The sequence below is a fragment of the Corylus avellana genome, chromosome ca3 (genome assembly GCF_901000735.1).
Source record: "Corylus avellana chromosome ca3, CavTom2PMs-1.0".
NCBI lineage: Eukaryota > Viridiplantae > Streptophyta > Magnoliopsida > Fagales > Betulaceae > Corylus > Corylus avellana.
The window spans coordinates 19,971,215-19,987,772 of NC_081543.1; the positions used below are offsets into that span (position 1 = coordinate 19,971,215).

General features: G+C 36.9%; 1 protein-coding gene across 1 annotated transcript; it reads left to right on the forward strand.

The window, feature by feature from the left end:
* The first annotated feature begins 326 nt into the window (after positions 1-326).
* Positions 327-15,257, forward strand: LOC132173776 (protein PAT1 homolog). The gene is made up of 5 exons (XM_059585378.1): positions 327-865; positions 1,553-1,689; positions 9,319-9,375; positions 12,109-12,172; positions 12,333-15,257. Exons 1-5 carry the CDS (start codon positions 784-786, stop codon positions 14,456-14,458), a joined length of 2,466 nt encoding a protein of 821 aa, XP_059441361.1. The 5' UTR covers positions 327-783; the 3' UTR covers positions 14,459-15,257.
* The last annotated feature ends 1,301 nt before the right edge of the window (positions 15,258-16,558 follow it).

Below are 16,558 nucleotides of genomic sequence, written 5' to 3' on the forward strand. Positions count from 1 at the left end.
GCCATAGGGGGTAATTCGGCCACCCCCAACCAGCCCAGCCACCCCCAGGGCTCAGTTGGGGTGGCTAGGCACCCCAGTGTTTTATTTTTTTAATTTTTATATTTGATTTAATATTTTCTTTTTGTAAAAAAAATAATATTTTATTATTTATCTTGAGTAAAACACGTGTCAAGCTGGTGGCCATTGAATAGCATTGGATGGCTAGGATTTGAAGAAAACTTGATGGCCAATTACCCAGCAATCCTTATCCATTTTGTACACTTAAAGCATTCTAAGCTTTATGGCAAAAGAAAAGTAATTAAAAAGCTGTGCCCATTCTTAACAACAAAGAAAGAAAGAAGGAAAGAATAAAAGCGAAAAGAAGGGGCTTGTGAGGCGGATGGCTCTCCTTTTCAACCTTCTTTTTTAACTCTTTGGCCCAAAATGCAACCACCACCAGTCCACCACCACCACCTCCCCGCTAGCAACAACAAATTAACAATACCATTATTTTTGGCAAAATAGTCTCTGTCTCACCGTCCAAATAATAAAAATCACAATCCTTATCCCCGCTCTAGGGTTCCTCTCTCTCTCTCTCTCTCTCTCTCTCTCTCTCCAATTCCAACCCAAAAATTTCACCGAGGAATCAGAGGTCTGCCCCGAGTAACTCCACTCAATCCGCTTCACAGATCTTCTCATCTACTTCATTGCCATCTTGTTCAGATTTAGATTCGTAGATTTTGTTGCTTTATCTACGGCTTTGTATTAGAGTGGAAAAGGAAAATATATCTGTCGTAGGGATAAATGGATGCGTCTAGTGCTGGGGGTAGTGTTGAAGAGCCTCCCAACCGTAGAGATCTTAAGCAATTCGGAGACAATCCCACAGGTTTTGCTTCATGTTTATTAGCTTTAATATGATCCCCACCTACTTGTGCGTTTGCTGTTTTGCTCTATATTAGATCTGGTTTTGCTTAATTGCTTGTTTGGTTAGTCGGGAAATCAAGGAAAAGCATGTTGTGAGAGCTTTGTTTCGTATATTCCTTGTTTTTTTTTTTTTTTTTTTTTTTAATTATTGCTTTACTTATATACGAGGATCGTAAACCGGCTTAAGTCAAGTAGCAGTATAGGTTCGGTTTTCCGAATTCTTAAATATTTCTTTAATTTCTTATGTTATTGTAGTGGATACAACCTTTCTTGTTTCCATTGTTAATTCACAGTTATCTAGAATTTTGTTGTCAAGCAAATGAGATCGTTGTCTTGGGTTTTAACTACTATGTGCTTTCCTGTGTATATTAGCAAAAACAATTATCTTCTGATAAAATTGGAACATCCTGGGATTCAAAGATAGGTCAAGAGGTGTCATGGTTGGCTTGAAAAACCTTATGCTTGGCTTACTGTATATACAGATAATATAGGTAGTCTATTGGTCCCGTGTGATTAATTGATGTTTATTGTGCATTTTTCTTTTCTTTGGCTTCTGTGAGTGTCTTTCTTATATTTGGAACTTATATGTTTTTACATGTTAGATGTGGAAAATGGAGGGATGTTTGACTTGAATATTTCTGTGATGCAGTATTTGATGCATCACAATATGCGTTCTTTGGTAAAGATGTTGTTGATGAAGTTGAGTTGGGGGGCTTAGAAGATGAGCAGGTCAGTTTGCCTGCAGTGGGCATAGATGAGGAGGATTTTATGTACAATATAGAAGAGGTAATGTCACTCTCTTTTGATGTCTCTCCCTTCCCCCCTAGCCCTTTTCTTTCTTCTTACCTTTTATTTATGGTTCTGAATAGCTGAAATATTACCCTGGAAATACTCATTTGGACTCTAAACATTTTTTGATAGTTCTTTGATTTTTGATTTTTGAGTTTTGCATTTTGTTTTTCTTCATTGCAAGGGCTATCTATGGTAGATAAGTCCTGGCTTAAAACTAGGAGAGGAGGGAACGACGTCCTATTGATATTTTGGCATGTAGTAGTATGACATCTAAAATCAGGTTGTGTTGCAAGGTTTGAGAGTTTTTGGTAATACAAGGATGATTTGAATAAGTTGCAAGCCAGGAACACATCTTGCTTAAGACTGTTGTTATAAATAGCTGGACTAGGTTTTAAAAGCCCCAATGCTGAGTGAGGCACTGATGCAGCCTATGAAGCCTTTGTGCTGCACCCCTATCTGCACTTGTCAGGCACCGATGCAGCCCATGAAGCCTTTGTGCTGCACCCCTATCTGCACTTGTCAGGCACTGATGCACGCCACTCATCCTTTTGCTTGGACAATTGCGTTTGTAACTCCCTGGGTGCTTAGATTTCAGGATTTTCTTGTTCTTTTCTCTCATTCTAGCTAGGCATTTCTTCCTGTATACTCACTGTGTGCCTCAATGACGCTTTTTGCTTTTTAATGATATTTCTATTACTTAAAAAAAAAAAAAAGATGACTGGGCAGCAAAAGGCTCACTATTTTGTGTTTGTATTTGTTTCTGAATCTATGATATGCACTTTTTGCCAAATGATTTCACTGTTTTTAAAGCATGCCAAGTGCAACTCAAAGTGCCAAAGGGAAAACACTTTTTGATCTACAGCAAAGCGCCTTTAATGAATCCCATTTAAAGAACTAAAAAAGCATGTGCTTTTTCTTAAAGCTCCAGGTGTAGAAAAAGCACACTTTTATTCTTATTAAGAAGGACCGTTGATTTATAATACTCACGCTATTTTGACAAGCATTTTGGATTTTTTTGTGCTACCATTTGCTTAATTTGGATCATCATTACCATGGTTGGGCATATTTTATTGGACATAGTAAATTATGTTAAGAAGAAGACAATAGTGTAAAATGTGTGTTGTAAAAAAAAATGGCGATTGCCTTGCTGCTCTGTGCTAATTTTGTTCAGATTTTTGTGTAGAAACTTAAAGAAATTTAAGTGTCTTACACAGGAATCAGAGTTTTGGACTGACAAGCGGTTGAAAATAACTAGACATTGTATTTGAAAAATGTGCACTTTTCTTCAATTGAGCATGCTTGTGCTTTGCGCATAGGCACTATGAGGCCTTTGTGCTCAAGTGTGCTCGAGCTTTTAACAACAATGATTGATTTGCTACACCTTAATCTTGTATGATGTTTAAAAACTGAATGATTTTTTTTTGGAATTATCTTCCGTTATTTGTCTATGTTGTCATCCATTGTCCTACCTCGTCTCTCTCTCTCTCTCTCTCTCTCTCTCTCTCTCTGTATATATATATATATATATATATATATGCCATTACTAATTCTCTTAGAGGAAACAACTTTATCTTTAGTCTCTGCATTGAAAGTAGTGTTACTTCCAATCAAGAGGTGATCAAAGATACAATCACTCAGAACTACAAGAATCTCTTTATCGAAACAGTTCCTTGGTGTCCCAAATTAGATGATTTGAAATTCCCTTGTTTAGATTCTTTAGAAGTGGTTTGGTTGGAGAGGCTGTTTCAAGAGGAGGAAGTTCTTCAAGCTTTGCTCAGTATGGATTGAGACAAAGCGTCGGGTCTTGACGGCTTCATTATTGCATTTTCTCTCTTTTTTTTTTTTTTTTTTGCCTTGCTAGACTATAGTGAAGGATGATCTTCTGAGCGTCTTTCATAACTTCCATGAGCATGAGAAGAGTCTGAATGCTACCTTTATTGCTCTCATCACTAAGAAGATTGGATAGCTGGAAGTTAGGAACTTTAGGCCTGTTAGCCTGGTGGGGAGTGTTTATAAGATCATGGTGAAAGTTCTTGCTAGATTGAATCAAGGGAGTGCTTATTTCAAACAACCAGATTGAGATCGGGAATTTCAGGTGTTATGTACAAATAGACTTGGAAAAGGCTTAAGACCATGTCAATTGGGAGTTCCTTTCCTACCTCTTGAGGCGTTTTGAGTTTGGTACTAAATGGAGGAAGTGGATATTTGCTTGTATTTCTATGACCCACTTTTCCATCTTGATCAATGGTAGCTTGCATGGTATCTTCAGTAGTTCTCAGGGACTTCGCCAAGGGGACCCTTTCCTGCCCCTTCTTTTCATGGTAGTCATTAAAACACTCAGTAGGATGCTCTCTTGAGCGATAGTTGGGGTTTTTTTTTAACCAAAATTTCGTGCTGACATCCTTAATGCTACCCCTTTTGAAATATCTCATCTTATGTTCGCAGATAATACACTTATTATGTGTAATGCAACCCATGCTCAAATTCATAATTTTGGTTACATTCTTTTGTGTTTTGAGGCCATTTCGAGATTGTAGACCAACTTCCCAAAATCTGATTTAGTCACCGTAGGGGAGGTTTCGCATAAGTAAAAAGCCATTTGGGACATGGTAATTGAGAATATGGGAAAAAAAGTTGGCTAGTTGGAAGAAGATCTGCTTGTCTAAGGGGAGGGCGTCTTACTCTCATTAAGAGTATGTTATCCGGTCTACTTACATACTTTTGATCCATTTTCTCATTACCAGCAGGCATAAGCTAGGAGATTGAAGTTCCTTTAGAGAGACTTTCTGTAACGCCCCACCCCCAATGACACAATATTGTCCGCTTTTGGCTCCCTCGAACCAGACTTCTCAGGAAGTCACTCATCCTAGTACTACTCTCGCAGAAGCACGCTTAACTACGGAGTTCTGATGAGTTAATGACAATTATGGCTTTAAAACATGTTGTTGTCAAGAAGGGTGCGAGTATACATATAAGCACATCTCCATCCCCAGGTGATGTGGGCGCCTGGGGATGGAGATGTGCATGGAGATTGGGGGGGTGGGAATAAAAAATCTCATTTTGTTGGACAAAGCTCTCCTCACTAAACAACATGGAGATTCGGGCAAGAGGAAAAATACTTTATGGAAACAGGTGATTGTTATCGAGAATAGGATCCAGAGATGGGGTTGGTGTTTAGAGGAAGTTTGTTGTAACACCCCGTTCCCATATTGAGAAGATGAGAAGAAGCCCACATAAAGTGGGTGGTTTATAGAGATAGTCATGGTGCTAAGTCCCACATTGCCTAATTACTAGGTGAAACTGGGCTTTATAATGAATTCTAGGGAAGCTCCAAATTGACTAGTCCTTTTGGGGTAATAGCGCAGATGTGGCTAGCGCTTTTCCCTAGGTCGTTATAAATGGTATCAAAGCCACCTAGTAATGCCAGGTCATGTGGTATTGGAGCATTGCATGACGTGGACCTGATGAGGACGTCAGGAGTTTAAGAGGGGGAGGTTGTAACACCCCGGTCCCATATTGAGAAAATGAGAAGAAGCCCACATAAAGTGGGTGGTTTATAGAGATAGTCATGGTGCTAAGTCCCACATTGCCTAATTACTAGGTGAAACCGGGCTTTATAATGAATTCTAGGGAAGCTCCAAATTGACTAGTCCTTTTGGGGTAATAGCGCAGATGTGGCTAGCGCAGATGTGGCTAGCGCAGATGTGGCTAGCGCTTTTCCCTAGGTCGTTATAGTGAGTTTGGCATATTGTCATAACTTTAATTTCTCTGAGGACAAGTAGGTGTGAGATATGCAATGGAATCGCGTATAGAGTAAAATCAACCCCCCCCTGCCCCACTACAATTCAACACGGTAACCAAGGTAAAATACTGAAATTTGACCCACAATTGTGCTATGAATGAGTATATATATCAGATGAAGAAAAGCAAATCTGTGAGGCCATACCTGACACACACAGGGAGAGCAACGTGACGAGGGAATAGTGAGCGGCAGGAAAAATCCCTTTTCTTTTCTTTTCTTTTCTTTTTTTTTTTTTTTTTTTTTTTTTTCTTTCTTTCTTCCTCTCTTGGTGTGCGGCAAGCTTGTTTCACTCCCTTAAATAGGCTGAGTAGAAGATCAGAGGAAATAGGTTTTCAAGGAGCTTAGGGTTTTTTTTTTCTTTTGGTAGTCGGCGCCTAGGGCCATGCTAATCTTCTCTGTATCGTTCCAATTTTATCGGATGTCCCTGCTAATCTTCTCTGTATTACCCCAAAAAGACTAGTCAATTTGGAGCTTCCCTAGAATTCATTATAAAGCCCAGTTTCACCTAGTAATTAGGCAATGTGGGACTTAGCACCATGACTATCTCTATAAACCACCCACTTTATGTGGGCTTCTTCTCATCTTCTCAATATGGGACCGGGGTGTTACAAACTCCCCCTCTTAAACTCCTGACGTCCTCGTCAGGTCCACGTCATGCAATGCTCCAATACCACATGACCTGGCATTACTAGGTGGCTTTGATACCATTTATAACGACCTAGGGAAAAGCGCTAGCCACATCTGCGCTATTACCCCAAAATGACTAGTCAATTTGGAGCTTCCCTAGAATTCATTATAAAGCCCAGTTTCACCTAGTAATTAGGCAATGTGGGACTTAGCACCATGACTATCTCTATAAATCACCCACTTTATGTGGGTTTTTTCTCATCTTCTCAATATGGGACCGGGGTGTTACATTTGTGGACCTTAGAGGGTGACTATTTGGAGGAATATTTTTTTTTTGGAGAAGTAATCGTGATATCATAAAAAGTGTAAGGCGTCCTCAGGTACATAAGAAGTATACATGAGAAAACACTTAATTGGGAGGAATATTAGAAACGGTTGGGGACCTTTTTTCCATTTTTGTCTCTTACAAGCTTGGAGATAGTTCGTGCATTAGCTTTTGGCATAATGTGTGGTGCGGAGAAGAGGATCTTAAGTACTCATTTTCGAAACTAGATTCTATAGCATGTAAGAAAGAGGCCTTGGTGCAAGAGTACTTGGATCTCTTCCATTGGAAGTCGAGCTTCATTAGGGCTGTCCAGTGTTGGGAACTGGAACCTCTTGACTGCTTTTTTGATCTATTATTACTTTTCGAAAACTCATCGGGGGAAGTTGATAGAATGTTGTGACACCAGCTAGCAGCCACGGTTTCACAGTGAAGAGCTATTATAAAACCTTACAGTTAGGTGAGTGTTGTTCATTCCCTTGGAAAAGTTTGTGGAAGTTTAAGGTCCCTCTTATTGCTTTCTTCTTATGGATAGTAGCAAAGGGTAGTCCTCACAATTGGTAACCTCAGAAGGCGGGGTTTCTCTCTAGCTATAGTTGGTATTGCCTATGCAAAAAGAATGAGGAGACTATTAATCACCTTCTCATCCATTGTGAGTACGCTACTGATTTCTTGCACTTGATTAACTTATTTGGGGTTTCTTGAGCTATTTCATTGCTGGAAATTCCAAGAGTAGAGACATCCCAAAGAGGTAATTTGGAAAGTTATTCATGCTTTCTTAATGTGGAGCATTTCTCGGGAAAGGCATTGACGCCTCTTTGAGGACTACGAATCCAATGTGCTTTCTCAAAAATCATCTTTTCTTAGATCTCTTTTGTATTGGGCTGTTGTACATGTTCCTAACTTTTCCTTGGTAGATTTGGTGGATCTATCTAATTAATGTTTTTCTTTTCTTTTCTTTTTTTTTTAAATTTTTAATTTTTTATTCTAAGAGGAGGAGAAGTGAGAGATTTGAACAAGTGACCTTCGATTCATGAGTCTGGTCTTAGTCGATTGAGTTACCCATTGGGGTCACTCAATTCCCTTCTAGTATATATAGATAAAAGTAATTGAGATATCATTAAAAGTGTAAGGAGCGTTCATGTACACAGAAAGTATACAAGGGAAGCCACCTAACTAGTAGGGACAAAAAGAACAAAAAAATCATGGTAACTAATCACCACAAGAGAAACATAAGTAGCTGTCCAAAGATACAAAGTGTTGAAAAATGAAGATTTAGTATCCTCCAAAGTCCTCTCGTAGTTCTGAAAACTTTTTTCATTCCATATACACCACAATAGGCACAAATGCACCATCTTCTACATGGTAACACTCGGAGTGCTGCTAGTAGTCCACCAACAAACGTATAAATCAATTATTTGTCTAAGCATAACCCAAGACAACCCAAATAAATAAAATACAACCCAAAACTTGTATTTTATTTAATTTTTAAACATGATAGAAATAGGATTTATTACTTGAGTAGGTATACCATTTTCCTTTTTCAACACTTTTCCCTGTTTGTTTTTTGGGTTTCTCTCTCTCTCTCTCTCTCCACCTGGTGTGTGTGCATGTTTGTGTGTTTGATGGTCACTTAAATTTATACAATTGTATGCATTTATTTGTGGCATGAAAATTTTTTCTTACTTTTTTCCTTTTTATTTTATTTTATTTTATTTTTTTAAGATTTGAACCACTCATATCTTTGTATGCAGTCTTCTCTTTGTGATATGACATGCATGGTACTTAGCTTGGGCGTGCTTCTTCTCCTGCCTTGTGCCTAGATCCACTAGGCCTTGACAACTCAAATTGCAAAATTGGACCATTACCAACCGTACATAAGTCTAGAATGATTGGGAAACAAACAGGATGCTGATGTTTGTTTTGATTGATTCATGGGTTGGTTGTTACAACTTCTGAAATCCAGTCATGGACATATGTGTGTATACATATATAAATGTATATGTGTATAAGTCACGTTTCATGTATTGTGTATTCTTATACATAGTGATTGTGGAAAGTATTTATATCTTGCGAGGAAATATGTATTGGTTAGATACCATTACTACGCTGTTTTTTACTGCTGATTTCTTAGTGGGTGCTAATGGTTGCGTCTTGAGGGTTTGTATTAGATGGCTGGCTTTGATCGGATGTTCATTACTGCTGATTTCTTAGTGGGTGCTAATGGTTGCGTCTTGAGGGTTTGTATTAGATGGCTGGCTTTGATCGGATGTTCATTGCTTATCCATAGTCAGGGGGTGCACTATGCTCTTCCCACGATCGGAAGAAACTGGGATGGAAAGAGAAGATTGTGACAAGGGAATCTGACATTTTCTCTTTCCATTTTCTTACAATGTAGTGATGAAATACCCTTATTTCTATCCCTTTTCCTTCTTCCACCCACACCCCCACACCACACGCCCCTTTTTCCCTCCCCTTTCATTTCAACCAAAAAACTGTCAATTTTTGCTGAAGAATCATTGAAGAGAAATCATTTAGGCTTATCATGTTCCTCTTGATGATTATGCATTGTATTGATAAAGTAGGGAACTTTTAATATCCATCATTTTCTAATGAGGTGTTTGGTTGTATGTGTCTTTTTATGAATAACAAGTGGCTGAATGATGCCTTCAATAAATGAAATTGAACCTTGCGTATTACAAACTTTGTTTTGTTTAGTTGTATTTGTTTCACTCGCCCTTTTCCCCTTGAACTGTGTGCATTAGTAGTTGTTTTAAATAATTAGTTATGTGAGTTTGAGTAAGAAATGTTGTTTTAATTCAAGTGCAAGAATTTTCTACAATGGAACTAACTCTTCTGTCTTGACTTGCAGGGGGAGGATTTACAATCTCTGTCTGATATTGATGATCTTGCTAGTACTTTCTCAAAGGTTAGATTACTGGATATTGATAATGATTATGCTGTCACAGAAGAGTGTAACTGCTTATTGTCTAAATTTGTGGGCCTATTGAATGTTTGTCTATTTATTTGGGAAAGATGAGTTTGAAATGCTCAGTGACAAATGTTGCCTCTGCCTGGAAATTAGTCTCAAAGGTTCCCAATTTTGCAAATTTTGTTTGAATATAGGAATGTCTGTCACGCCTCTTTGCAATTTGAGATACGCATTACCTTAATTTATTCTTCTCTTGCCAGTAATTCAACTAGTTGGTGGGATGCATAATTTCTAGCTAAGCTTTCATCTGTGAGAGTAAAAATTGAGGAATTGGAAGGAATATTTCATTGAGAACTAAGGCAGATTCCTGCTGGAAATTTCTCATCTTTCTTGAACTCTAGTTTTGGTGATCATTATGCTTCTAATTTCCCTGAAGGAAGGAGAAAAGATTACACTATTAGGGTATCATGTCAAAGAGCTGCAATGCTATGTTTTTTTTTTTTTTTAATTTTTAATTTTTTTGTCTTTATTGGTTGTCTTATTCCACCAACACATCTAATGAATCACAACCTTTTTTAAGACTGGAACTGATATTCCTAAATTTGCTATATATATCTTGGAAGGTTTGATCCAACTTCAATGGCATATCACTTTGTTTCCCCCATTACCTCCAGTTCCGGTGTGGTTATGAATATATAAATTAGAATGTTGAATATATATATATATATATATATAATAGCCGAACCTTCCTTAGAGTGGCCTAAAATTGCGACGTGGCGTGAACCTATAATTTTTAGTGAGTGAACCGGTTTTTTATTATTATGAGATTTTATTTCAAAAATATTCCTAATATAAATTTCATTAAGTGACGTAATTTAATGTAAAACAATGATCATATATATATATATAATAGCCAAACCTTCCTTAGAGTGGCCTAAAATTGCAACATGTGGCATGAACCTATAATATTTAGTGAGTGAACCGGTTTTTTATTATTATGAGATTTTATTTCAAAAATATTCCTAATATAATTTTCATTAAGTGGCGTAATAATGTAAAACAATTATGGTCTCACAATTTACTTCTCCCCAAAACTATAGGGAGACAATTTAAAATTTTTATACATAGTACATTAACTAGCCATCATCGGCCATAAAGGTATTGAATGCATTGATTCTAAAAAATTTCTATTCTTATGCATCACATCATAACCCTTAGATTTTCCACCTAAGCTTGAAAAATCATCTCACCACATTGCAAGAAGAAGATTTATTTAATTGCATTAAATGTTAAATGAAATATTTTGTTTTATTTTTTATTTATAAAAAAATATTTTGTTTGTATTTTTTTTTTTTTTTTTGAATGTTCATAAATATATGGGTTTCATCTTTTATTTGTTGAGATATAATAGGCATCACACCATCAATATTAGAAACTCTGAATAATTTTATATTAGTGATTTGATAATCAAAATTCAGGTTTTCTTCTTACTATTTTTTTCTTTATACTTTCTTTTTTCATTTTTGAACTTCTGATATAGGAACAAAGATTTTAACATGTTTTAATCTATAAGGATTAAACTAAAATTAAGGGTCATGTTTTAATCCGATTGAATGTTTTATGAGATTTTGTTGTTTGTTTGTATGATTTCCTTGGATTTGTAACAGTTTTTGGAAGTGTTTTTCTTCTTTTGAAGGCAAAAATTTATTTGATTATTGTGAAGAAAAGTAATAGAAATGCTTTCGAAACACCAAAGAGATAATGAAGCATTGAACCTAATGTGAGGATTTATTTATTTTATTTATTTTTATTGCATTACTGAATGATTTTTTATTTTGTATTCATAAAAAGAAGATTTTGTTTATTTTGCTTTTTTTTTTTTTTTGAACATAATTATACGAGTTTTATTTGTATTGAAATATAATAGGAATGACACCAACAATATCATAGATTTCTACTTATTTTTTATTAATGTTTTGATTATCAAAATCCAAGTTTTTTTTTTTTTTTTTTTTTTTTTAACTGTAAACTACACCTATGTAAAAAAATATTTAACATGTTTTAATTTATATCGATTAAACTAAAATTAAGGATTTTATATTTTAATTCATTTCAATGTTTTTATGGATTTTTTTTTTGTTAATTTGTGATTTATTTGGATTTGCAAGCATTTTTTGGAAGTTTTTTCTGCTTTCTAAAGCAAAAGAAAGACAAATTTATTTGATTATTGTGCAGAAAAAAAAAGAGGCTTTCAAAACACCGAACAGATAATTAGCCATTAAACTTAATATGAGATTTATTTGATTACATTAAATGTTGAGTGGAAAATTTTGTTTTATTTATAATTAATTTTTTTTTATTTTTTATTTTTATTTATTTTTTATTTTTTATTTTTTTTTTCGAATGTTCAGAATTATGAATTTTATTTGTATTGAAATGTAATAGGTATTACACATTTACACTTACAATATAGAGCAGGAACTCTATATGTTGGAAAGAGTATATTGGAAATGGCGATTTTGAAGGAAAAGAGGGTTGATTTATTCTTTTTTTTTTTACCCCACATTTGGTTTACTTGTTATCTACTGATGGGATTTCTCTGTCTATACCTGGTTGGCTATTATGATTTGCATGATGATGATGGTGTTGGATTGTAATTAGATCTTACCCTATTTTGATTTATGATTTGGGGTTCTTGTTGTATAATCCAAGTATCTGTTATTGTTTCAGTTGAACACGGTTGTTAGTGGACCAAGAAGCACTGGAGTTATTGGTGGTTTGGGATCCAGAGAAGGTGATCATAATAGATGCAGAACCTTATGTGTTAAACTCTGCTAAAATTTGAACATTTTATCAAACTTGAATTATCTCTCAAGATTTTATTTATTTATTTATTTTATTGTGTATAAATGGCTGCCAGTTGAACTTTTCCTTCTATGTTACTTTTCTTCCAGGTTCATCTGCTGCTGAATGGGCATTAGGGGAGGATTTTCCTTACTGGTTGGATCCACATGGATTTGACTCTGAGAGCACTCAGGAAGGCAAACGGTGGTCATCACAGCCATCTGGTCGCCTTGCGGAATCAAAGCCTTTGTACAGAACGTCTTCATACCCTGAGCAGCAACAACAGCCTCATCACCAACACCACCAACCCTTCTCCAGTGAGCCAATTCTTGTGCCAAAATCTTTCACTTCATATCCTCCCTCTGGTGGCAGGTCTCCCTTGGGTTCACCAAATCATCACTCAGACCACCTGAATATCCCATATATTGCTGGTGGACCTGAGATGGCGTTATCTTCACCAAATCTGTCTTCTTTCTCAAATTCTCGACCTCAGTTGGTTGGTTTGCATCAGGGTTCGAATTTTGGTGGGAATGTGCCTCAGTTTAGTCACAATGTCTCTGTTAGTAGCCGACCACCAAACCAATGGGTTAATCAGTCCAACTTCTATCCTGGAGATCATTCGAGTCTTGTCAACAATTTATTGCAACAACGGTTACCTCATCAGAATGGATTAATGCCGCCACAAGTGATGCCACAACCACAGCCGCAGCAGCATAGGCTACATCATCCTGTTCAGCCATCATTTGGCCATATGTCGGGGTATCAATCGCAACTATTTAATCCCCATCTTTCTCCAGGGCCACCCTTGATGAGCAAGTTCGATATGCTAGGCCTTTCCGATATGATGAGAGATCAAAGACCAAAATCAGCTCAGAAAGGGAGACTGAATCTCCGGTTTTCCCATCAGGGTTTCGATACCAGTAGCCACAAGAATGATAGCGGGTGGCCACAGTTTAGATCAAAGCATATGACATCTGATGAAATAGAGAGTATCCTTAGAATGCAGCTTGCTGCGACACATAGTAATGACCCGTATGTAGATGACTATTATCACCAGGCTTGTCTTGCAAGAAAATCTGCTGGGGCAAAATTGAAACATCATTTCTGCCCGAATCAACTGAGGGATCTTCCTCCTCGAGCCCGTGCTAATGCTGAGCCACATGCTTTTCTCCAAGTTGATGCTCTTGGGAGGGTTCCATTTTCTTCAATTCGTAGGCCTCGCCCCCTTCTTGAAGTTGACCCTCCAAATCCTTCTGTTGCTGGCAGCAATGAACAAAAAGCTTTGGAGAAGCCTCTTGAACAAGAGCCAATGCTTGCAGCTAGAGTGGCAATCGAGGATGGTTTATGTCTTCTTCTTGATGTAGATGATATTGACCGTTTCTTACAGTTCAATCAGCTCCAAGATGGAGGGGCCCAGTTGAGACGGAGGCAGCAAGTCATGCTGGAAGGGTTGGCAACATCGCTTCAACTGGTTGACCCACTAGGCAAAAATGGCAACACAGTTGGGCTTGCTCATAAGGATGATTTGGTCTTCTTACGGTTGGTTTCTCTTCCCAAGGGCCGTAAGCTCCTTGCAAGGTATCTTCAGCTTCTCTTTCCTGGTGGCGAGCTCATGCGAATAGTTTGCATGGCAATTTTCCGTCATTTAAGGTTCTTATTTGGTGGCCTTCCCTCTGATTCAGCAGCAGCAGAAACGACAGATAATCTTGCAAGGGTTGTTTCACTGTGTGTCCGTGACATGGACCTCAGTGCAATCAGTGCCTGTTTAGCAGCAGTAGTTTGTTCCTCAGAGCAGCCCCCACTTCGTCCTCTTGGAAGCTCAGCTGGAGATGGAGCTTCCCTGATTCTAAAATCTGTTCTTGAGCGGGCAACAGAGCTTTTAACTGATCCTCATGCTGCTAGCAACTATAACATAACTAATCGGTCGCTTTGGCAGGCCTCTTTTGATGAATTCTTTGGCCTTCTCACCAAGTACTGCATAAATAAATACGATAGTGTTATGCAATCCTTGCTTATGCAATCTCCACCAAATGTGGCTGCTATTGGGTCAGATGCAGCCAGAGCTATTAGTAAGGAAATGCCAGTTGAGCTGTTACGTGCAAGTCTTCCTCACACTGATGACCTCCAAAAAAAGATGCTGTTGGATTTTGCACAGCGCTCTATGCCTATAGTTGGATTTAACAGCAACGGTGGGGGGAGTGCTGGTCGCATGAATTCCGAGTCAGTGCTGAGTTGATAAACTGCTTGGATATCTAGTTAGAGTCAATGGGTGACTGAATCTTTGGAAAAAAAAAGAAAAAAAAGAAAAGAAAGTCAAGATATGCATCATGAGACCAATAAGTATGCAACAAGATTTTTCACATGGCGGAAGTGGAAGCATGAAGAGCATCTGCATAGTCCACATGTTTGGTTGTTTTAGCGCTATAATATAAGCACGGTTTGGTATATTTATGTCTCAAGTCTCTGCTATTATTTTCTCACGCACAGTTTTATTTTGTGTTGTTATATTGGTGCTTATTTTGAGGCTCTGTTGTGGTGGTGGTAGAGTTGTAGGAAGTTAGTATGTACAGGGTTAGGTACAAGTTGATGTACCCCATGCTTCCTTTACTATTAAACAAAGGACGTGGGGGTTGGTTTTATGTTCACATCAACATGTAAACAGGGTGCACGCTATTCCTTACTGGAAATGGATGGGGCTGGGAGTGTATGGAATCCGTCAGTGAGTCACCTGTTGATTATTACATCATTTCTCAACTGAAGACTTGCCTGTGACAATGGATGACTGTTTGGTTAGCGGATGTTTCTGCATAAATGACAGAGGCATGTAATAGTGTTTCTTTGTGTTGGTCTTCAAACTTGTTCCATATATTGTTCGTTCTACTGTGTTTTCTTTAGTATTCTCTCAAAAGTTGTGTATATTGTTATAGACTGATTTCTCATCCGTCTCCCATTGTTAAGGGTGAGCCGCTTTAGTTGCGGCTTGTGTTTTGCACTTTACTCAATAAGCTGCTTATATAATTGCTAGTTCCATGTTATTTCTAGGTTCTTGCTTGATAACAGAATGCTATGAAATTTTGCCAAATACTATGACTTATATATAAACCCTACTTTATAGTTGGTGGTGAGATTGTGTATTTCATCTGATAGGACTAACATGTCAATCATAATTATCAATTTTGATCATGGAAGTAGAGACTTTTGATTGATATGTTAGTGTGGTTGGAATACACTGAACTGGAGTTGTTATTCTTTAGACTTCTGTTATTGAGTAACTTAAAACTCATGACCGCTTATAACATTAACTTTCAATCTTTAGAGAAGTGTGACCTCAAATGTGAAGTGCATGTTATTTTAATGGTCAAAATCTTGGTGTATTGGGTAATCACATGTAGTATTGTGAGAACACTACTCCTGAAGATGGAATTTTTATTCACTTTGGTTGGAATTAAAGAGATGTAAAATATCTCCTTCAAATAGATTTAATGGGAATTAATTATTTTAAGTCTCGAGGTTAAACATTTTAGTAAGTATTACTGAAATAAAATTTATTCAATTAAATATGATTTCAAGAGTATAAGAATTATCAAAGAAATTCAATCGGGGATTTAAGGATTTAGAGCTAGTGAAATAAAGTGCTAGTAAATTTTGAATTAACTTTAATTTCACCAGGGATATTTTATGGAGGGCTCAAATGCAATTGTAAAAAGTCGATGAAGCTTTTGTTTAATCAAAATAAATACCATAATACGTTACACATTTTTAGCAAAATAAGTTGTAATTAATGGTAACTTAGAACATGTTATGAGATGATAAGTTGTAGCTAATGGTAAACCTAGAACAAGTTGAGATGACAAGTATTATAGACCGATTGAAACTAGTTTTATTTTTCCTTTAGATTCCTCATCAAGATGATAATTACCATTTCCATTTGGGATTGGCCTAAATTGCATAAGAAACAAACAACTGTCCCAATAGTAACAAATAAGAAGGGTGTTGACAAGAACCTTTTTTTATTTTTTTATTTTTTTATTTTTTTATTTTATTTTTTATATAATTTTTATAATTTTTTTTTTTTTTTTGTCATGTTAGCCCAAATTAGTCGACCTAATGGTCCTAACTTATTGAAACCCAACTCATTAGCATCGGTGGTAGTGGTTCAGTGGTCTATAGAAAATCTCCATGAGGTTAGGCATATACTAGGGCGTGGGTTCGACTCTCCGCAATGAGTAATCTCTTATACAAGCCTTATTAGTATTAATTGTCTTAAGAATCATTAATGTTCTAGTGGAGCTGGGTCAGACTATAACTCAATTGGTCATGAGATGGGTCAGACTAT